Source organism: Pan paniscus, chromosome 22, assembly GCF_029289425.2.
Source record: "Pan paniscus chromosome 22, NHGRI_mPanPan1-v2.0_pri, whole genome shotgun sequence".
Taxonomy (NCBI): domain Eukaryota; kingdom Metazoa; phylum Chordata; class Mammalia; order Primates; family Hominidae; genus Pan; species Pan paniscus.
The window spans coordinates 38620246-38641827 of record NC_073271.2 but is presented as its reverse complement, the minus strand read 5'-3'; the positions used below and the strand labels follow the sequence as shown (position 1 = coordinate 38641827).

General features: G+C 52.4%; 2 protein-coding genes across 11 annotated transcripts in view; one reads left to right on the top strand and one right to left on the bottom strand.

The window, feature by feature from the left end:
• Positions 1 to 2050: 2050 nt before the first annotated feature.
• Positions 2051 to 21582, bottom strand: part of SLC37A1 (solute carrier family 37 member 1) — an 84239-nt gene continuing 64707 nt past the window's right edge. For 5 of the 8 annotated variants that reach the window (XM_055105134.2, XM_055105130.2, XM_055105133.2 and 2 more), the window contains 8 exons: positions 20032 to 20094; positions 19126 to 19211; positions 18045 to 18093; positions 16853 to 16926; positions 15473 to 15551; positions 8669 to 8766; positions 3679 to 3743; positions 2051 to 3137 (listed from right to left, as the gene is read on the bottom strand). In XM_055105134.2, coding sequence (XP_054961109.1) covers positions 3122 to 3137; positions 3679 to 3743; positions 8669 to 8766; positions 15473 to 15551; positions 16853 to 16926; positions 18045 to 18093; positions 19126 to 19211; positions 20032 to 20094 — 530 coding nt within the window. In that variant the 3' untranslated portion in view covers positions 2051 to 3121. Of the gene's footprint in view, positions 3138 to 3678; positions 3744 to 6725; positions 8767 to 15472; positions 15552 to 16852; positions 16927 to 18044; positions 18094 to 19125; positions 19212 to 20031; positions 20095 to 21582 lie in introns of those variants that run through there. The other 3 variants (XM_055105135.2, XM_034948254.3, XM_063601329.1) reach the window with 2 other exon arrangements.
• LOC103787009 (uncharacterized) lies at positions 3144 to 15449 on the top strand. Of its 3 annotated transcripts, XM_055105137.2 has the most exons (3): positions 3144 to 3759; positions 9775 to 9856; positions 9977 to 15449. In XM_055105137.2, exon 3 carries the CDS (start codon positions 13292 to 13294, stop codon positions 14714 to 14716), a length of 1425 nt encoding a protein of 474 aa, XP_054961112.2. In that variant the 5' UTR covers positions 3144 to 3759; positions 9775 to 9856; positions 9977 to 13291; the 3' UTR covers positions 14717 to 15449. The 3 variants fall into 3 exon arrangements, with proteins under 3 accessions (XP_054961112.2, XP_054961111.2, XP_063457400.1); XM_055105136.2 differs by having other exon boundaries at positions 9775 to 15449; XM_063601330.1 differs by lacking the exon at positions 3144 to 3759 and having other exon boundaries at positions 8762 to 9856.

Here is a 21582-nt window from a genome sequence, read left to right as displayed (position 1 = left end):
CTAAGTGCACATGTGCGTGACAGGCAGAGCCACGCTTCCCCAGGACGGCAAGCGCAGACGTGCGTGACAGGCAGAGCCACGCTTCCCCAGGACGGCAAACGCAGACGTGCGTGACAGGCAGAGCCACGCTTCCCCAGGACGGCAAGCGCAGACGTGCGTGACAGGCAGAGCCACGCTTCCCCAGGACGGCAAGCGCAGACGTGCGTGACAGGCAGAGCCACGCTTCCCCAGGACGGCAAGCGCAGACGTGCGTGACAGGCAGAGCCACGCTTCCCCAGGACGGCAAGCGCAGACGTGCGTGACAGGCAGAGCCACGCTTCCCCAGGACGGCAAGCGCAGACGTGCGTGACAGGCAGAGCCACGCTTCCCCAGGACGGCAAGCGCAGACGTGCGTGACAGGCAGAGCCACGCTTCCACAGGACGGCAAGCGCACATGTGCGTGACAGGCAGAGCCACGCTTCCACAGGATGGCAAGTGCACATGTGCGTGACAGGCAGAGCCACGCTTCCACATGACGGCAAGTGCAGACATGCGTGACAGGCAGAGCCACGCTTTCACAGGACGGCAAGTGTGTGTGTCTCAGAGCTGGCTGTTTGCAGATGGAAAATACCTCAGCTATGGTCAAATGAAGATGTATTTTTATATTGAAATCATGTACTTTTTTCCTTAAAAGTCATGATGAAATCTTCCATCCATGAATCAAGGTGAATTTCCGCTAAATTGCTTTAAAAAATAGCTGTGCGTATACTCTTCATTTTAAAAAAAGGATCGACTCTCCATGTTCAAAAGTTCTCAGGGTTTAGCTCAGAGGATTCAGAAATGGGAAGTTGCTCTTCCTTTGTGAGTTGTGGGAGATTTTCTTCTAGTACTTTAGTTCACTGAGTTGGGGAAATAGCAATCGCCACCTCAGAGCTGCTGTGCTGAACGCTGGCTGGTGGCTATGGGGTGAGGAGGGTCCGCTCCGGCCCACCAGCCCTGGGCCTCTGACTAGATGAGGTCTCAGAGGGGACAGTTCTGGAGAGGCAGGGGGCAGTGAATGCAAAGAATTTTGTTTATGGAAAAAGCCCTCTGTGCATCCTGTAATGATACTGTGCCAACTGCCTCATCCCTCGCTTGTTCACCCCACGGATACGAGTGCTGCACACCCAGAGGGAAGAGGTGCCCTGTGAGCACGGGGCTGGTGCCCGTCCTCAGGGATGGCAGCCGGCAGGGGCTCAGGGCAGCCCAGGCCACTGTGACACCAGCGGGAGAGGGCTGGACTGGTGCCTGGAGCCAGGTCAGGGAGAGAGGGAAAGTGGGAGACTCCCAGGAGCGGGAAGCACTGGGTGGAGGACCGGGAAAGGCCAGCACAAGCTGAGTGCGCTGCGTGTGTGGGAAACACACTCCATCCATTTGGTGTTTAGGGAATTTCTTTTTTAGCAGAAAGCTTTTAAATGTATAAATAACTTGCCATTAAAAAGAGAGTGAGCCAATCTGGTGGGGCAGCTGGCACACAGAAGCCGCCACAGCCAGGTCTGTTCCTCCTGTGGGCTTCTCCGCAGAGCTCGGGCAGGAGGCCCCTGAGAACTGCGGGACACACGGTGTGTTGTTTCTGACCTTTGCCCTGCTTCTGTGAGAGGTCCCCAAGTGAACTTCCACAGCACTCCATCCAGAGAAAGCCCGCACCATGCACATCTAGACGGTCAGCATTCTGAGGACGTTTGAAAGCCTGGACCCCACCATGTAGTTCCCAAGGTCAGCACCTTTCCCCACCACCACGGGGTGTGACACCTCTTCGTCAAGGACAAATCTTAGGATATTCTTTAAACTGCGTGATTTATAAAATACCCAGATGGCTGTTTACTTCAGCTTGGCCTTCTGTGCAAACAAGGGACCGAGAGGTAGGCCCCTTTTCTGCTGGAAATGGTCTTTTCCCAGTATGTGTCCAAACCCGAGAAACCTCAATGTGTCCAAACCTGAGAAAACCCAAAACACACAACACGATTTGGAAGTTCCCTTTTTTAGCGTAATGGAAATGTAAGCAGAAATCATCAACATTCTCTGAGTGTTCTGAGATTTTTTAAACAAAAACATTTTATTTCAAAGGGCAGATAAGTATTTTGCTAGACACAACTGAAAAAAACAGCCAGAGAACAATTGGAGTTTGTCTTAATAAATAACAAAATGCCATTTATGTCTCTTAAACTTCATATGACACAATACACATCTTAAATAAATAACCCAGTCTGTTGCTATGTATTAAAAACAGTCCCAGGTGTGGTGTGTGTTGTGGAGCGAAGCCAGTTGCTGGGCTTGGACCTGCCAATCCCAGTGCCGGTGGGGAGACCGCTTCCCAAGCCTCTGCTGTGCCCCTGTGCCTGAGCTGAACAGCAGCGCCATGGCCCCGGAGGGCAGCAGGAAGGCCAGGGGCTGGGATGACGGTGACTTCGGGGCGCTCTGTGGCTGGCACGCCTGGGTGCCTCCAACCGGAGGTGCTTCCTGCCTCCTCACCCTTGGCTTCTCGACAATTAGTTTTCAGGTCAGTCCGGAGCATCGTGGGTGCTGGAAAAGCCTCTGGGGCAATGTGGTGGGGCTGAGCTCCGTCTTGGTTTCCAGCCTGGTTGTTGGCCTTCTTGATGTTGTGTGGCGCTGGCTCTCTGCTTCTCTGCTGGCCGGCACTGTCTGGTGAGCTCTGGTGTCCTGTTTTTCCACATGGCACATACTGGTTCTCTGAAGCCACAGCCGGCGCAGCACTCGCTCACTTTGATGTTCTGTGGCTGAAATGCCTGAGAGGGTCGGGGCTACCTGTGCACCCCCCCCACCCTCCCGGCCTTGTTGTCACGCGTGCATTTGGATGGCTGCATGGGCACACGCCTGTGAGGCCAGGGCCGGCCGGGTCTTCGGTTCTCTGGCTCGGCTCAGGCAGCAGTTCCTGCAGACTTTTCTCACTGCTGTTCGGCAATATGTCTCCTTTAAAATAGCACCAGGAGTTCTCAGGTTGGCTTCTGTGTCTTTTCCAGGTGCGTGTGCAAAAGGCAAAGGGAGGTCACTCTTTCCATGCAGGGCCCTTTGTCTGAACTGTCCTTGAAAGGCAGTTGTGAAGGGTGGGCCCAGACCCCCTCCACGGGACTGGGGTGGGGTGTCACTGTTCCTTAAATCTGAAAGAAAGGTTGAAAGAAGAGCTGCTCTAACAGCCAACAGTGGCTCAGCAAGAGATGCTGAACCTCACACACCATGTGCAAATCCCATGGGGAGCCAGCTGCCCTCCCGGCCCAGCAGGAATTCCTCTCCTGCAGGGGTGCTGGATGCTGGATAAACCCTTGCACCTTTCCCGCAGCCTCCTGGGGGCCAGGAAGAAGTGAGAAGGGAGCGAGGGAGGACCAAGGGGGGAGGGAAAAGAGGGAGGGAGAAGGGGGCGAGCAGGAAGGCAAGGAGAGCTTGGGGGGCTGCAGCTCCAACAGAATGCCAAAGACGGCAATTCCCTCACATTTTCCACTCAGGGTTTGAGGAGAGATTACCACTAACCCATCCAGAGGTATTTATTAGAAAAGAAAAAGCGAGAGTGAAGGTGGCGTGCCGTGAAAAGATAAGCCACACGTTTTCTTTCTTTCAGGAAAGCCAGGTGCGGAAGGCAGATAGGACAGAAGGCGCTTTGGAGCCGGCTTTCACGCACGGAGTCAGGGCCCGAGTGGGACTTACGGAACTTGGTCCCCCGTAGCTGACCCTGGGCAGCTCAGCTCCTTGTGTATGAGGCGGATCAGGAACTGCACCAAAACAAAGGTGAGCCCACCTGTTACTGGAGCAGGCACAGGGCGGCCCGCGCCGTGGGCACCATGAGGACCTGGCCCGCAAGGCCTGGGCGGGTGGCTCTCTCCCCACAGCACCTTCCCTGGGGTGGCCTCCCTGCAAGAGCAGTGGGGCCTGCATGCTCAGCCGGAGGCCTGGGCTCCTGTGGGCAGGGCTGTCTGATGTGGGCAGGGCTGTCTGATGAGGGCAGGGCTGTCTGATGTGGGCAGGGCTGTCTGATGAGGGCAGGGCTGTCTGATGAGGGCAGGGCTGTCTGATGTGGGCAGGGCTGTCTGATGAGGGCAGGGCTGTCTGATGAGGGCCCACGAAGAACCAGGAGCTGCCCTGAAAACAAGGCTTTTGGGAGAGATGCAGCTTGAACTACTTCTGGGTTCAAGTCACGTTTAGACTAAAATTAATCCAATCATGAAATGTCCACAGTGGGAAAAAGGAAATAAAGACAAGAGGACCATAATGCGGGTGGCCCAGTGGGTGGACCTTCGAGCTTCTCAGGCGACTCTAAAGCCAGGTGAGCACCTCCTCTGGCGCCAGCCCTGGGGTCTGAAGAGGCTGTCACAGGACAGCCGCACCCCACTGGGAGCCCCTTGGAGGCCAGGCCTGGCCGGGGCCCAGGGCTTTCCACCAACATCACTGCCTCAGCCTTGGCTCCTCACTGGACCCAGAGCTTTAACTCCGTGCCCTTCACATGTTCGAGGGCTCAACGCCAGCCTGCAAATCCAGACAAATGATTGTGCTACCTCCAATTTAACTAGTGCATTTTCCAGTGTGGATCCAGTCTCTCCCCAAGTGTGACATCAGCCCTCAGGAGGGCTCTCCCTGGACGTGGCCCCACGTTCTTAGAGGGCAGCAGATGCCCTCAGACCCAGGGTGGATCACTGGTCCAGGGGAGGCAGGGAAGGGGTGCTGGAGGGTCTCGAGGGGCTACTTAAAAACCAAACACATGGCCCCACCCCCAAGCCTCAGGCCTGAGCTCTAGAAGGCAGAAACTCTTCTATTTTCTTAGGTGCTTGTGGTTCAAGTAGGAGCTTAGGAGTCCCTTGTATGAGGTGAGTTCAAGCTGGAGAGAACAGGGGCCCCTCCTACAGATAAGATGCATCCAGCTGCTCTGCTTGGTGCATGAAAGGTGTTTGCGACAATTAGGTGGTAAAGGTCGTGGGAACACGGCAGGTATGAACAATAGTGCTGGTGGCAATAGCAAGATTTTTGTTAAATAAATCCATCTGTGTGAATCTGAACCTCTAGCTCCAACTACCGGCACAGGCTTATTGTGTTTGAGCCGGTACCTTACCCACATCTACATCCTGCCAAGTGTGATGTATGAAAAGTGCTAGCCCGAAGAGGCCTATGATTATGAAAAGCTGATCATTAAGAGAAAAAGATGAAGAATGTAGTAGCAAGTGTTATCTGTGGGTACAGGATGAACTGTAAATGGTGACAGTTCTGAAGAACAGAGATCCAATTTCAAAACATGCCCACGTTTGGCTCATGCATGCAAGAATGACCAACAAGGAGGGGCCCTACCAACTCCAGGAGCCCAGGCGACACGCACTGGAGACCTGAGGCCTTCGGTTGTGTGCCAGGCAGTCCTGCAGGCCCCGGAGTTGGCCATCAGTGTGCGTTGTGAGGCAGGAAGCATGGTGCCCTCCGGCCCCCCAGGACACCTGCTCAGATCATGGAGGTTCTCAGCCCCAGACTTGGGAGGAAACACTTGTCTATTTTGGTGAAAAGATACCAAAAAGCATGTTGATCAGGGAAGAGAAAAAGGTATGTCTAGTTCTGAGGTTTGAAAAGCCCAACTCAAGCTCACGGGCCTGCTGCACATCCTGGTACAGTTCCTTCTCCACTGCAACAAGCCCCCGTCTCCCAAGTGCTTCAGCTTTAGGTCTCTTTCTTCCAACGCAGCAAATCCAGCTTCCTTTGGTTATTATTTACCTGTCGTGTAGTTTCCCATTCTTTTACTTTCGTCTTTTCGGAATTCCAGTGTAGCAGGTGTGTTTCTCGTAAATAATCAGTGCCTGTATTTTTAAAAGCAACCTGACAATCTCTGCTCCTAACTGATGAGTTTAGTCCATTTATTGTTACTGTGTTGCTGGTATGCTGGGATCATTTTCATCCATGTTGCTCTGTATTTCTGTATTTACCCTGTTTTTTCTATGCTTCCCCTGACCCTAGGTTCTCTTAGATTAAGTCTTCATTTCCCTGTATTGCCTTGAAGGTTACACATTCTATTGCTATTGGCTTGACAATATAAGAACTGCAGTGTACTGGAACTCTCATTGTCCCACATGTACCTTACATTTTCAGTATTTCAGTTCTTTTTTATATTGCCCAAATTAGTCATTATTGCTGTTGTTTTAAACTGAGAGTCAGAAAGCTTTTTCTGTAAAGGTCTAGATAGTAAATATTTCAGGCTTTGCAGCCATATGGTTTCTGTTGCACATTCTTTTGTTGATTTTTTTAAAGACATATTTAAAAATATAAACCATTCCCAGCTGGAGGATCACACAAAAATAGGCCACAGTTAGCTGGCCCCTATTTTATATGGTCAATGAGTACATTTAGATTCATCCTTAAGAATATCACTTTTTTTTGCTTGCATTTCTCCTTGCATCTCAGACTTTCCTTCTGGATCTATCTTCCTTCTCTAAATACACTGTTTAGCAATTTTTGCTGGGAGCATCTTTGGTTAAAAATGTTTTCACTTCACCCTTACTCTTGCGTGCAAGTTTATCTAGGTACAGAATTCTAAGTCATTTGATTCCTGAATCTAAGAATGTTTGTCTTTCATGTATCTGGAAAATTCTCAGCTATTTTGTCTTAAAATATTGCTTCAAATCCAGTCTATCATCTTCCTCTGGAATTACTTTCAGATAACTTTAGGCCATCTCATTTGGTCCTCCATTTTATATTTAATTTCTCTCTAATATTTTCCATCTCTCTTTTTGTGCTGAATTCTGGATAATTTCTTCATATCTATATTTCACTTCAGTAATCTTCTCTTCAGCGGTATCTAATTTGCTTTTCTAACCCATCCATTGAGTCTTTTTCCAGGCTAAAGATCACATTTTTCATTTCTATAACTCCTGTTTGGTTGTTTTTGAAGCCCGCTGTCTTTTCGATAGTGTCTTGTTCTTTTTGTCATGAGGTCAGTTCCTTTTTTTTATGTCATTAGTAACATTGCATATATTTATTTTTAGTTTACATAACTCTTTTATCTGCAGTTTTGGGGGAGTCCAATTCCACCATTTTTTATGTCTGTTACTGTCATTCAATGTGGATTGCTTCCTTATGTTTCATTATTTTGGATTGTGAGCTCATCTTTAGTAGGGTGTTAGCTACAGAAATCCTATGCTGCAGGGTTGAGATTTGTCCCTATTTGCTTCTGTATTATCACTGCCTAAGGACCAACTTTGCTCATTTAAAATATGTTTATATAAGCTCAAAGATTAAAGCTGACTGTGGGGAGGTCTATGGCTAAAAATTTTCAAGGGAGATTTTTTTCCCCCTAATCTGGCTAAGATGGGCAGATTCCCATTTTCTTCCTGTGCCAGTGTGCAGATATCATCTAGAATACTCTTTCACTGCAAGCATGGCTCTTCAAGGGTCCTGGCTCTATGATGAAGTCTCCAGTTCCAAATCCTCATCTTGTGCCAGCCTAACGCCTTGTCTCTTACCCAGTGTGGGCACAACCACCCCAACCCGTTGATTCCTGAGCTTGTGTATTTATATTGCCTTTACAATTCTGGCTCCTGGGGAGTTCCTTTACTTTCTTATGAGTTTGGCTAAGCATCAAAACAATTTTCAATATATATTACCAGATATTTCTAAAGAAGATATTTCAGATTCTCTGAACAGTTGTAATGACAGGAATTTTACTGCTACTTAGTGGAAATCCATCTGGAGGCTTCATTAGAACATTCAGGCATTAAAAGAACCCACAGATGATCCAAAGAACAGCCATTTAAACCTAGTAAGTTCATAGGTTGAGAGTCGGTATTTGATTTTGTATGTGGTGGGGAAGTTGAGTTTTAGAATTTCCTGGAATTTAAATATAAGACTTTCATTTAATTGAGTGAGTTGATATTTCTGAAATTCTCAACTCATTTTTATTGGGATCAGCCTAAGGTTTTGTCTGGTGAAGTGAGAGGAGAGGCATGGCTGTGGGTCTGGGGACTTTGTGGCCAGGTGACTTGTAAAGATGTGTATGCGCCCCTCACAGCTGCACATCTATGTGACTGTGACATCATCACTGGTCTTCCCTACCCAGGGGAAAACCTCAAACTTTCTCAACACAGGAGGGCACAGAAGCAGGAGCCCAGAGAAAAGGGGGCAGAAGGCGACTCAGTGTCTGCACTGGCAACCTCTTTGCTCCTTTATTCTCTCCCATCCCTTCAGGTGAAAGAAGTTGGGGCCGCTCCCGCCGTCTGACAGCATGGCTGCAGGAGGGACACCAGGACAGTGATGACCACTGGGAGGCCAGGCTCTGTGTATCATCTGCTTTAATTCCCACAACAATCTTGTCACTGGGTGCCATTATCATGCCCATTTTAAAGCTGTGGAAACTGTGGAGCAGAGGTTACAAAACCTGCCCAAGTCACACACATGACAGGTGACAGGCAGGATCTAGAGCCACGGAGCTCCATGCTCCTGGCCTTTGTGCTATCCCGCCCAAGGCTGCAGAGCAAGACTGTCCTGCTTCTGTTTCTGACTTTTTCTAATCAGAGAGAGAAGGAGCTTTAAACCATGCATATTTAGAAAAGATGGGAAGACCCAAACCTCTCTGATAACTCAGGAATGCATGGGAGAAAGTTCCACCAGTATTTGGCCACAACCACAGAGATCTGCATTCAAGGTGGATTGGACTAAAAATAGGCCGACTTACCAGTAAGGCACAGGCATCTGCAAACATCAGCATGTAAAACACATTGCTCCAGCCGGACGGGGAGAGGAGCCCAGCCAGCAGGGGGCCCAGGGCTGCTCCTGAAATCAGGCAAATGGACACACATGGTGCTGTTTAGAGAAAATCCCAGCACATAACTAGCAGCCACACAGAATGGGGCTCAACACCTCACTCACAATGAAAGGAACACATATGGAACTACACTACCTCATCCTGGCCTATCAGATTGGGAGCGGGTACAAGGCCTAGTATAGGTTGAGCCTTCCAAATCTGAAAACCTGAAATCCAAAATCTCCAGAATTCGTAACTTTTTGAGTGCTGGCACTCAAAGGAAATGCTCACTGGGGCATTTCAGAATTGGGATTTGAGATGCTCAACCAGTATAATGCAAATATCCCACAATCTGAAAAAATAAAAAGACATAACCACTTCTGGTCCCAAGTACTTCAGATAAGGATACTCCACCTGTACGCCTCCATACTGGGAAGGCAGAGCTGGCACAGCCTTTTCCCAGAACCATCCTAAAAATGTGTGTTGACATTGCAATGTTCATTCTTTTCATCCAACACTCCCATTATTTTCTTGAGTACACGTAAGGAAATCTGAATTCAATGCACAATCTTAGATATTCTTATGCTATAAAAATGTAACTGGGTAAAATTTGAATAAGAATTGTAGATACTAATATTCTTTCAACACTCACTTTCTGATTCTGATCATGCACTGTGGTCTGTCATGGAACTCCTTGTTTTTAGGAAGTACATGCTGGATAGTTATGAGGAAAGGGGCAGCATGTGTGCATCTTACTCTTAAGTGGTTCAGAAAAATTATGCATGTGTGTGTGCATGTGTGTGTGTGTAAAAACACGAGGGGTGCATGATGAACCACATGTACTAAAATGTCTGAATTCTTTGTACTATTTCTGCAACTTTCTCAAAGTCTGAAATTATGTCAAGATGTGTTTTTAAATGATGAAAACAAATAACGTATCCCCCTAAATGCCCAAGGACTGCTGTTTAAGAATGTGTTTTGTAGCATCTGGTGCATTTTACCAAGAGGGACTGAAATGAATTCTGATACACATGTAGGATGGCCTGTTTTGGTAGATGCATGGGAAAAAGCATGAAGAATTTCCACCAACCTATGAACTGACATATTCAACTCTGAGAGGTAAGATAACCAGGGTCTTTCATGCCCTAGGCACTCATTTTTTTCAAGTGTTCACAAAGTGCACTTACTATTTTATAATCCCTGGAGCAATTGTATGTTTTTTTTTTTTTTAATTCTCAGAACTTCCAGGTAAACATGGTCGGCTACTCATGTGTTATCTCCACCCCCGCAAGCAACATGAACTGCACCATCACTGACTTCTAAAGATGATAAATCCTCCCACCGAAGGGCACGTAGTTTTGGAAGATGGACACAGAAGGGCTGACAGCAAACACAGCCTCCAGTGTTCCCTGCTCCACTGAGCATCCTCAGAGGGAGACAGCACAGGGACACCTGGAGCAGAGCGAGGCCCAGCGGAGCCCAAGAGACAGGGGAGGGGAAGGCAAGGAAGGAGGAAGGCAGGGGGAAGGGAAGGGGGTCAGCAAGATAAAAAAGGTGCATGGGTTGAGTCTTTTATCACAAAGTGTTAGCTACATTCCCTCTGCCGCACCTCGGATCCCAGGTCTCTTTTCTCATCCTCACTGATAAAGAGACTCCTCCTGACGCCCCCGTGCAGGACAGCGCAGCTTAACCCGTGGGGACACTAAGCCCAGTGCAGGACAGGGATGCTCACCTAACAGGCGACAGGGGATCTGGGGAAAGACACCAGCTTCCACCAAGCTTCCATGCCATGGCAAGGATGTCGGCAGCTGGACCCAGGCTCCCCTGGGCACTGAAGGAGTCTCCTCCTGCAGGTTCCGCAGGGTCCCACTGCCTGGAGACCAGCAGCCAGCACACTGTCCCCACAGAGAGACTTCAAACCACTATGCAGGGCCCCTTCTTCCATGGGAAGTGATGAAGGGGCAACCAAGGTCTGCCCTGTGTCTGGGGAACGCCCCAACGTGAAAGCAAGCAAGCTGGCAGGAGGGAGCCTGGAGGAGAAGAACATTCCCAGAGCTCACAGCACCCCCAGAGAGCCAACAGAAGACTAAGTTGAACCTCCCCGCAGAGAGCCAACAGAAGACTAAGTTGAACCTCAGGACACTCCCATTTTTTTTTTTTTTTTGTGGCTGAAAACCTGTTATCAATTTCACATGATTCAGTCTAACATGAAATAAAACAGGATGCACTGAAAGGGCAGAGAAACATCAGTAAACATTGAAAATATGGCAGGAAAAGTAAAATGGTCGATACAAAGGTGGAAAATAAAGTCAAGAATCTCCCTGAGAAAGTGTAAGAAAGAACAGGGAGACAGGCAGGAAGGGAAAGAAAGAAAGGAAAGTTGAAGGATTAATCCAGAAAAGCCTACATCTGACTAATACATTTTCCAGAAAGAAAAAACAAATCAGAAAATGGTAGGAAAACTTATCAAACGAATAGGGGCCCAATTCCCCTAAAATGAAGGGCAGGTGTTTCCAGACTGAAGGTGCCACCAGGTGCCCCAGGACGGTGGATGAAGAAAGGCTCCCGGGGTAAGGAAGGGAACCTGGAGATTTCTGAGAGAAAAAAGAGAAGGTCAGAAAGCAAGGGCTGGGGTCAGAATGTCTGTGAACGTGTCAGTGACGGCAATGGAGGCTGGAAGACGGGGGTTCTGAAGAGAAGGTGTTTCCACGTCCACATTGCCTCAGGCGAGAGCAGAATCCAGCCATCACGCACTTGTAAGCTTGCAGAACCCACCTCCCCTAACTCAGGAAGCTGCTGGGAGACAGTTTCCACCACAGGAGTGGTAAACAGGGGTCTAGACTGCTAGGGCTGTGTCGCAGGCAAGAGAGGAGGGGGACTCCCAGCACCGTGGTGACAGGTGCTCTGGGGCCAAGCCGCGCAGTGGGCGGAGTGAGGCTGATGGCGTGAAAGGGGTGGGGCAGGGCAGGATGGCGACCACGGTGCAGGGAAGGAAGAACTTTGTCGGAAATGTGAAAAAGAGGAAAAGATGAGATGTTTACTTACCCGGGAAAAAACAAGATGTATCTATTGAGGGTGCATAATTAAATTTGTTTCTTGGCTGGAAAGTGAAGGGCAGAAGCATGGCTGGTATAACTGAGGAGGAGGAGGGGTGGGCAATGTCGGGGTGGAAGGGAGCCAGGTCCCCTCTTCCGTAAGAGGAGCACAGCTGATGACGTTCAGATGATGAACCAAGAAACATGGAAATACGTAGGTAAGCAGAGAGAGGCAGCTGAAATTGGCTGCCTCTAGAAAGAGAGGGCTGGGGAGGGGGACGGAACGCCGCTGTACAACATGATAAGCTTGTAGGACTGTCTGGCTTCTAAGGTACATTATGTTTTACTTTAATAAATAAAAATTAACTTGAAGAAAAATGCAGTGCCCTATTTAATTGCTCTGCATGAAATGTACAGAAACGGCAACCCCTGCGATTCTAAGCACTGCGAACGCCCCAGGCGCACACCGTGTCAACCAACCGTGTGGCACTTGGGAGAAGGCAGGGGTGATTTACGATTAGTCATGCTTCGCCTCCACCCGAGTCACTGCCAAGGAGTGGACAGTGACACTGAATAAGCATGCGGGCAACTCCCTCGGGAAGGGACTTGGCTGACATGGTGGCCTTCCCACTGGAGCCTGTACTTTGTCTCGCTGGGCAGCACTCACTCATGGAAGGAACAATGACCAAAGCGTGGTGGTGGGGGTGGGTAGGCCTGAGCGCCGTTTCCATGGTGACCATTCACTGAGCAGGCAGCAGGCACTGATGGGCAGTGGAGCCTGGAGGAGTCGGGTCCTGGTCCTGCCTCTGGTGTAACGCAGCAGCCATCAAGGTGGGCGCGGCAGCTCCGCGGACAGTCAGGACTTGGTGCAGGTTAACAGAGGGCCAGAGGGGGTCCGGTGTGCGTGCCACCTTCCTTGTGAGGGGCCGAAGGCATTCAGAACTGTGCCTCCCTCCACCTGCTTGGGGGCAGTGGTGGGCAGTGGCCTCTGTTCACAGACGCAGGGTCTCCACCCTTAGCCACAGACTTCTGCTTCCCTCTCATTTTGAGAATATGAAGAAAAATGTGTTTTTTCACCTAGTTCATGATTTCCTTCTCTTTTTTTATGCTGATCCTCTGCTTTTAAAACAGCAATCGGGGTTGCCAGTAGAGCGCCAAGTTAGCTTTAAGAACAGGGTTTCACAGTGGAGTCAGACCGAATTGCAGACCGCAGGCCACTGGGGCACAAGGCCAAGAGAAGGCCACGCAGTCACAACGTCAAACAGAACTGAGCTCAGCCCCGCAGTCCCCCGACTTCCTACTGAGATGCCCAAGACAGAAGATCAGAGGGGTGACTGCTGCCGCCACCCAATACACTCAAAGCCCCTCTGGATCCAGTGAAAGGAAGGAACCAACATGAAGGGCAGAGACGAGGCTGGTCTGGTCTCACTTTGGTGAACAGCAAAAGCCAAAGCATGGCTTTCTGAGCAACGGCCACCCTGCCCACCGCTTCTCAGAACCAGGCCGTGTGTCACATGACATGGCAACGGCCACCCTGCCCGCCACTTCTCAGAACCAGGCCATGTGTCACATGGCAACGGCCACCCTGCCCGCCACTTCTCAGAACCAGGCCGTGTGTCACATGGCAACGGCCACCCTGCCCGCCGCTTCTCAGAACCAGGCCGTGTGTCACATGGCAACGGCCACCCTGCCCGCCGCTTCTCAGAACCAGGCCGTGTGTCACATGGCAACGGCCACCCTGCCCGCCGCTTCTCAGAACCAGGCCGTGTGTCACATGGCAACGGCCACCCTGCCCGCCGCTTCTCAGAACCAGGCCGTGTGTCACATGGCAACGGCCACCCTGCCCGCCGCTTCTCAGAACCAGGCCGTGTGTCACATGGCAACGGCCACCCTGCCCGCCGCTTCTCAGAACCAGGCCGTGTGTCACATGGCAACGGCCACCCTGCCCGCCGCTTCTCAGAACCAGGCCGTGTGTCACATGGCAACGGCCACCCTGCCCGCCGCTTCTCAGAACCAGGCCATGTGTCACATGACATGGCAATGGCCACCCTGCCCGCTGCTTCTCAGAACCAGGCTGTGTGTCACATGGCAACGGCCACCCTGCCTGCCGCTTCTCAGAACAAGGCCGTGTGTCACATGGCAACGGCCACCCTGCCCGCCGCTTCTCAGAACAAGGCCGTGTGTCACATGGCAACGGCCACCTTGCCCGCTGCTTCTCAGAACAAGACCAGAACAAGGAAACGCAGCAGCAGCAGTGTGGAGCTGGGGTTCCCGCCACCCAGGGCTGGGCGGGGGCGCCTGGGGCCTGTCTGGCCTGGCTCCTCACTGTGCAGTCAGCCGCCTGGGCCCCAGCTGCAATTCTAACTGTCTGGGAGCAGCTCATTCAGTTCACTGGGATACAGCAAAGAACCAGGCAAATCCCGTCCTCCTGGAGCTTCCGTTCCAGTGGCAGGAGACAGAGGAGACAAAGCAGAGGAGTGCACCGAATCCCACTGCGGATGGGGAGAGCGCTCCGGAGAAGAACAGACCCGGGAGAGGGGCTTGGAGGCCGGGTCGGAAGGGTTCATGCGTTCTCAGCAGGGTGGTCCCAGGAAGTCTCACTGAGAGGATGATATCTGGGCAAAGACTCAAGGCACGAGGGAGTGCGGCACGAGGTGACCTGTGGGGACCTTCCCAGGCACGGGGTGTGACCAGAGCCAAGAGCCCGCACGGGGGCCAGCCTGGCCTTCGGAGGAGCAGCAGGGAGGCCATGTGGCGGGAGGGCTTTGCATTCTGCATCACTGAGACAGCAGTGGGCACCCAGAAACGTGCTGTGATGTTTCCAGCCTGCTGGCACCAAGGCCAGGGGCAGCCAAGAGCAACATCAGCTCCCTGCACGAGCCAGCGGGAAGGCTCCAGCACCAGGTTCTGGCTGACCTGGGTCTACCGAGCCACCTTCATCTAGCAAACACTCGGCTTTACTGGAGACCCCCACGCAGCAAGTGACACACAGGTTGGCACCCCAGGTCCTCCTTATTAGCTGTGACAGCCACACCAGGCAGCCCCCCATAACGTCCCCCATGTAGGAAGGACCCTCCTGATCTTCACCTGGCAGGTGTGGCAACTCCTGATCTTCGCCTGGCAGGCGCAGCCACTGTGCGTGCTCCCCATACAAGGGCTCAGGGAAGGCCACGGCCGTGCCGTCAGGCTGCACATGGGCGAGGAGACTGGCGCTCTGCCAGCTCCACCTGCCTGCTCCCTAAGGGGATGGCTTGCTTATTCTGCCACCTTTTTAAATTCCAGAATATGCCACTGAATTCTCTTCAAGAGCTTCGATGATGCTGGTAACACTCAGAACCCTGTATGATTTTGGACCAATTGGTTTTTCTGTAATTTAAATAAGATTCTGCCTTTCTTGAGATGAAGGCGATAAATAATGAGTGGACCTGAGTTAGCCCACGGGCTGTAGTTTGCCAACCACTGCCTCGGGTGAAAACCTGGACACACACAGCTAGTCACACGCCCGTCTCTCTGAAGCCACCCAGGCATGCGTGACCATCTCTGTGTGCCGATGTCCCCTGCTCATCTGCTCGTATAGTAAGAAGCCGGGCCACCCAATGTTATAGATGCAGTTGGAACCCTGGGTACCTGTTCACGAGCATGTGACAATGTGATTTCCCCTAAGACACCAAACCTCCCAGAGCTAAAACTCTCTGCGCACCTACAGAGCCGGTCCCGTCAATGATGGCTGTCACGGTGGAGAGGGCGTGCGCGTTGCCTTTCAGACTTTTATGAGTCCCCTAGAAGAGAGGAAAAACAGACGTGCAGTTATCGCCACAGCATGAGAAGTAAACCTAAGCCTCTGTATGACCATCTACTCAAACTGCTCTGCAAAACAACTCATCGTGAGGGTGTTTCCCATTATTTAAACTCCACCCCAAGCTTGCCTTGGAGAGTTAAAACTTCAAGGGTTTTTAAGAGTCAAAAGTCATCAGAAATGCTTGGTTCTAGTTACAAGAACTCTTAGGATTCTCTTCAAATAAAAAACGTTTGTTCCGCACAGTCCTGCTCCTCCCTGAGGCCCCAGAGCAGCCAGCGTGAGAGGCGTGAAGGTGCGTGATGCGCGCCCCTGCCCTGAGCTGCGCCGGCCTTCCTTCCCAGACACATCCACACGTCTGCTGGATTCCTCGACAGCCAGGGCCTTCCTGGGACCCCTGTCAGATGTCTCTGCAGGACCTAAAATTCAACCTGATCAATAGCAAACGCCAGGGGAAGAAGGGAGGAGGGGAGAGCTGAGAAACCAAGGCTGGCGCAGGTCCTCGGTGAGCAGCCGCCAGGAGCTCTGGTTTTGAAAATGTTGCATAGATAATGGGAAAAAAGCCAAAATGAGGACAATAGGAGGGGAAAAAGATCAGGGGAAACAGGCCCTAGAAGCCTAAAACTATAAAAATGAACCAGCATTCAAAAAAATAAATGCTTGTATATGCTCGTAATATGTATATAAAATAAAGAACACACAATATGAAAATCATCCAGAACCTACGTATTTTGAAGTCTAAAAAATAAGTGAAAGTCTCTCCTCTGCCTCTACCCCGTGAAGGCTGACCATTGCTAATGGTCTGATGTGGATCCTTCCAGAATTTTCCATGCCCATGCAGACACAAGTCTGCATGCTCACGCACACTCAGGCAGTTTCAGGACATGTCCAATACAAAGGTGACCAAGGCAGGGCATGGTACCTGGATGAGAAGGGCTGAATCCCCCGGGGCCTCTTCGTGGCCCCTCTCTCTCTGCAGAGGCGTCCAGGACAGGACCTCTCCCCTGCCCCCTTGGATTGAAAAGGCGCCTGAGTCATGAGGATGGCGCCCAAGAGCCTTTTGTTGTGCTGAACGGTGAGTTTTGCACCAACCTGCCCATGATTTTAGGAGAAGGGTGAGCAGGGGGGCAGGTGCGGGAAGGCTGGAGACCACAGGTGTAGGTGAGCTGCCAAAAACGTGCTTCTGCAAATGCAGTTTTACTAACAGTAATGGAGGCCACTTTTGTCATGAATGGCACATGGCAGGGTGCCCACAGGGCTGGTGTCTCTCCCGGTTCTACTCACCAGGTCGGCGGAGACAGCGGTGGTGATGAGCGCGTAGGGCCCACTGACCAGGGCTCCGCTGAGCAGCAGCATGGCTGTGGGAGGCAGAGGGGCAGAGAATGGAAATGTGCCCTCCAGAGAGCCCCGCGTGCATAGGAGCAGCCTGAGGTGGGCGCCTGGGGAGCACAGGGAGGGGGTGCAGCAGAAACAGCTTCCTCTAAACTTGTCTAGTGAGGAGCTAAAGCAAATCATACCCTCCCTAAGACTCAGGCTCATCCACCCTCGAAGGGCAGCAGCTGCCACCATGAGGGAGCGATCACAGGCCGGACCCTGGGCCTGGGCGGACCCCTGCTTCATCTGCAGCAGAAAGGCCTTCCTCTCCTCACCCACAGCTGCTGTGGTGCTCGCTGAGGGCAGACCCCCACCCTCTCTCTGGACCAGGTCATTTCCTAAACTCTCCTCTAGGCTCACACTCAGGTGAGGAAGCTTCTGGCCTGAGGTGGGGGTCACAGGAAATTCCGCTTCCTCTCCTGTGGGCAAGCTGCCTTCTGGATAACATTTAAGGGGACCACACATCCCCACTGCTGGCTCATTAGGACAGAAAGCACACTTCTAAGTGCTGGAGGCATAGTTTGATAGCGCTGCCTGCAGGGTGTTCAAAATAGTCCTCCAAGGTTACGCAACCGCTCCTGGAGGGGCAGCTGACAAAGCTGGGTGGAGGTGGCTTGGGGGCCACCTGCCCTGGCTCCTGGCCGGACCCTGTTCAGGTCACACCGCCAGGTTCCTGGCTACCTGACGTGGCCCAAGAGCCAGCCTGGGCTGCTCTCACCACCAGGGGTGCGGGGTGCAGGGTGCAGGTGGCAGGTCGCAGGCTGCTGCAGCCCCGCCAGCCCCACCAAGGCCCCAGGAGGGGCTGCCCTCAAGGTCACATCTGGCTTCTCCACTGAGTGCCCAGGGCCACTGCCCCAGACCAGGCTCGCACTCTTCCAGCTCACACTGAAACCCACAGAATGGCAAGCCTCGCACTGGGGAGAGGAGACCCCGGCCTCTCCAGATGGCCTTGCCCAGAGGAGGACATGGGACAATTTTAGCCACACCATGTGCTCCAGTTAAACCAGCTCAGTGCGCCTGTGGATTTTAGTATTTCATCTTGCCAACTGTGTGAACTTTAAAAACGTGTGTGGAAGAAAAGCAGGAAGGCCTCCATACTCACCGATGGTGGCCTCAAGCCCCATCTTGCTGATGGTGGAGAAGATGTAGAGCTGTGGACATCAAGACACAAGGTCAAAGCCATGGCTGGCTGCAAGCAGTGCGAGATTGCTGGAAATCTACTTCTCAAAAACCCGGCGGGTGATTCTCAGGCAGCCATCCCAAGAGTGGAAACCCCTAAAAAAGTGTGACGGCCACGCCCCCTCCCGTCTCAGGTACTGAGCCTTGTCCCCACCACGAGGGCTTTGGACCAAGCACCCCAGGCGACCTGGGGAAGTCTGCAGGGTGCTCCCACCCTACACCCCCAGCCAAGGGCAGCCTTCCTGAGCTCCTACCCAGCCAAGGGGCTGCCTTCTTGAGCTCCTGATTTGCAAGTCTGACTGCCAAGTCCTCAGGCTGCCCACCCCCAGTGGCAGCAAGGGGCCCACCCAAGCATTTCTTCACTCAGCATTCTTTCATGTTCTGTGTTGGGCCATGTCCAGAACCCCAAGATGGCTGAAAGCCAGGCCTTGTTCTGGGGCTAGCGGAGGGGCAGACGTGCAGAGCTACAGCGTCCACTGACAAGCCTGTTACCTCTAATGTTACGATGATAAAAACAGTAACCATGTGCATTGTTTCTAACCCACTGCAAGGTGGTGATACTGACGTCCCATTTTCCAGATGAGGGAACTGGGGCATAGAGGGGGGTGTCACAGCCCAAGGTCAGGAGCTACGAAATGCCTGAAAAGCACTATGCACCATGCATCATGACGGGAGGTGTCAACGATGCCTAAGAGGTTGGGGAGGTGTTGTGGATCCCAAAGGATGGGCAGGAGCTTGTCTGGGGCAAGGGGGCACCCCAAAGAGAGGAGCAGCTTGCACGCAGCCCATGCTAAACCAGCAGCAGCTGTGCACGTGGCAGAGGGAGCCTGGTGGAGGCCTGCAGGTGCCAAGGGAGGGGTCGGGGGACAGGAGGCATGAGAGGGAATGAAGTGGGCTTGTCAGGAAAGTGGAGCACGGGCCAGATGGAAGGATGCTGGCTGGCGGGGAGGACAGTGGGGGACTGTCTGCAGGCTTTGGGGCCCAGGGAAGGCAGCACGGCTGACCGTGGGGGCCGCGAGCAGCAGCATCAGGCCGCAGGTGGAGGCCCTTTTCTCCAGTCGGTCTGAGATCACACCGGCCAGGATCCCACCTGCAACGGAGAGGCGGGCTTCAGGCGCTGACGTCCCGGGGCATGAGCCCACGGGGAGGAAGCAGAACTGCAGGAGCCCGGAGAACGGTCTCCTCCTTTCCCAGGCCCCTCTCTCCATGCATCACGGGCAGGCAGCCTTCTCACAGCCCTGACCTCCCCACAGGCCTCCATTAGTTGTGGTCAGATGTGAGAGTCTGGGAGACATCTGCAGGTTCAGGTTTTAGGCCAGCCTCGAAGCCCCTTTACCTATCAAGGTACTAAGGTGGCCAGTCTGTCACCTGCCCAGGAGACATGCTGCTGCTTTTTTTGTTTTAGTTTTGAGATGGGGTCTCACTCTGTCACCCAGGCTGGAGCACAATGGCATGATCATGGCTCACTGCAGCCTCAACCTCCCAGACTCAAGCCATTCTCCCATCCTAGCCTCCCAAGGCTGGAACCACAGGCTCGAGCCACCACGCCCAGCTATGTTTTTTTGTAGAGAGGGGTCTTGTTATGTTGCCCGGGTTGGTCTTCATAACAAGAAGACCTCAAGCGATCCTCCCAACTCAGCATCCCACAGTGCTGGATAACAGGCATGAGCCCCTGAGTCCAGCTGGCATGCTATTTCTGAGGGAAGCTGTTCAAGTGCAGAGTCAGGGCCCTGGGGAGGGACGGGAGACAATAAAACCACCCCCAGGTGACGGCCTGACCCTCTTGGGCTGGGTCCACTCAGGGGATATGAGACCTTGGGGAACCCTGTTCCCCTGAGCAGTGAATCAACTCGGAGATCACGCGCCTTGCGAAATTATTGTTGCAGCAGAACAAGTCTTAATGAACTCACCAAAGATTCCGCCCACGTCAAACAGGGTGGAGAGCTCCCCCGCTTTTTTGGCATCAAGGTGATCTATTGAAATGACAATGGAGTGTGAAACAGTGAGGATCTCCTTCACGCATCGCAGCGACACACCACGGCAGAACAGGACCCGTGCACGGGACTCTGGCTTCATAAGCTTGATTTATACCGAGGAGCAATTAGTAGTTAACTCAGATTTAAAAAACAAGTAACACAGAAAGGATGAAAACACTCTTAACCAAAAACCGTGGCTTTCCTCTGCTCAGTCTAATTATCCCACCTTTGGTTCAGAGGTCCCCCAGGGGCCCCTCCGCCATAAAGTTAGATTAACACAGGACAGAAGTGGAGGTGTGGAAGGCGCCTGGATGCTCGATCATCCTGTCACACGTGCTGTCTGACCACATGGCTTTAGAACTGCAGATGAGGACACAGAGGCCTCCCGGCACCAGCTCAGGGTGCCCTCCATGAGGTTTTGTACAGGTTCTGGGCTTTAAGGTGGACTGAGCTGGCCACGGCGTGAGAAAGGAGACTGGGCTTTAAGGTGGACTGAGCCAGCCGGGTGTGGGAGAGGAAACTGCACGGCATCTGGGGCTGTGGGTCAAACCCAGCCGTTCCGAATCATCAATGGCATGGACAGAAAATTTTGCTTTTTTCAAACAGACTGGAAATGTCAGCAGTTCAAGACTCAAGTCCTGAGAACGTCACCCCTTTTGCAACCACAGGGGAAGAAGGGAGAAAGAAGGCCCAGCTGTGTGCAGCTCACTGGCCAAAGTGAGGCGGGGGTCACAAGGCAGGGAAGGAACCTCAGGATCCAAGGGCGCTCCTTGCTGCCTCCCCAGTCACTGGCCCTTGGGGCAGGCCCTGTCCCTGCTAGGCTGTGGGACAGTCCCCAGACCGCCTCCTCAACTTCCCTCCCAGGGTATTCAGTCTCCAGCCTCGTGCTGCCAGCATCCTCCTCTGGTGGGATCTGCATCCCCAGAATAGGTGGTCTGCGCTCCTCAGCCTCCCCCATTCTCAAAGGCCTCCTCTTTGAGACATCGCCGGATTCTGCCCCTCCCTGACGGCCCAGCGTGTGTCTTCTCCTTCCTCTTGCTGTCTCTGGCTCCCAGGGCGAAGAGCCCTCCACGTGCTCCTGGACCATCCCCGCTTCCTCTCAGCCAGGGTTCCAATTTCCCCACTCAATGGCTCCTTCCCTTAAGCACTGTTCATCCCCTCTTGTCTGTCCTGTGTTCACACATGACATGGGGGGGCATGTCACTATTTCACTGGCACGTTTTCTGATAATCTATAGCTGTAGCCACTGCGGGGCTTCTGAAACATAAAGCAAACTGTCGGCCCTGCCAAAAATGAGACGCTATCTCCCAGAAGCCATTTCCAGGTCAGAGTATCAGAGATTTCTTTTCTCAGGTCCCCAGAGGCTCTGCTTCTGCTCACTGGCTGCTATGATCCAAAGTTCAGTGTAGCCCATGTTTAAACGCAGGCTGCCCCAGAACAGGAAGTACCTCATGAACTGGTAGCCCTAGCTGGGATAGAACGTGT

What these genes read in the sequence shown, in the direction of transcription:
- LOC103787009 (XM_055105137.2), top strand. Translation starts at nt 13,292, where the DNA reads ATGGCAACGGCCACCCTGCCCGCCACTTCTCAGAACCAGGCCATGTGT.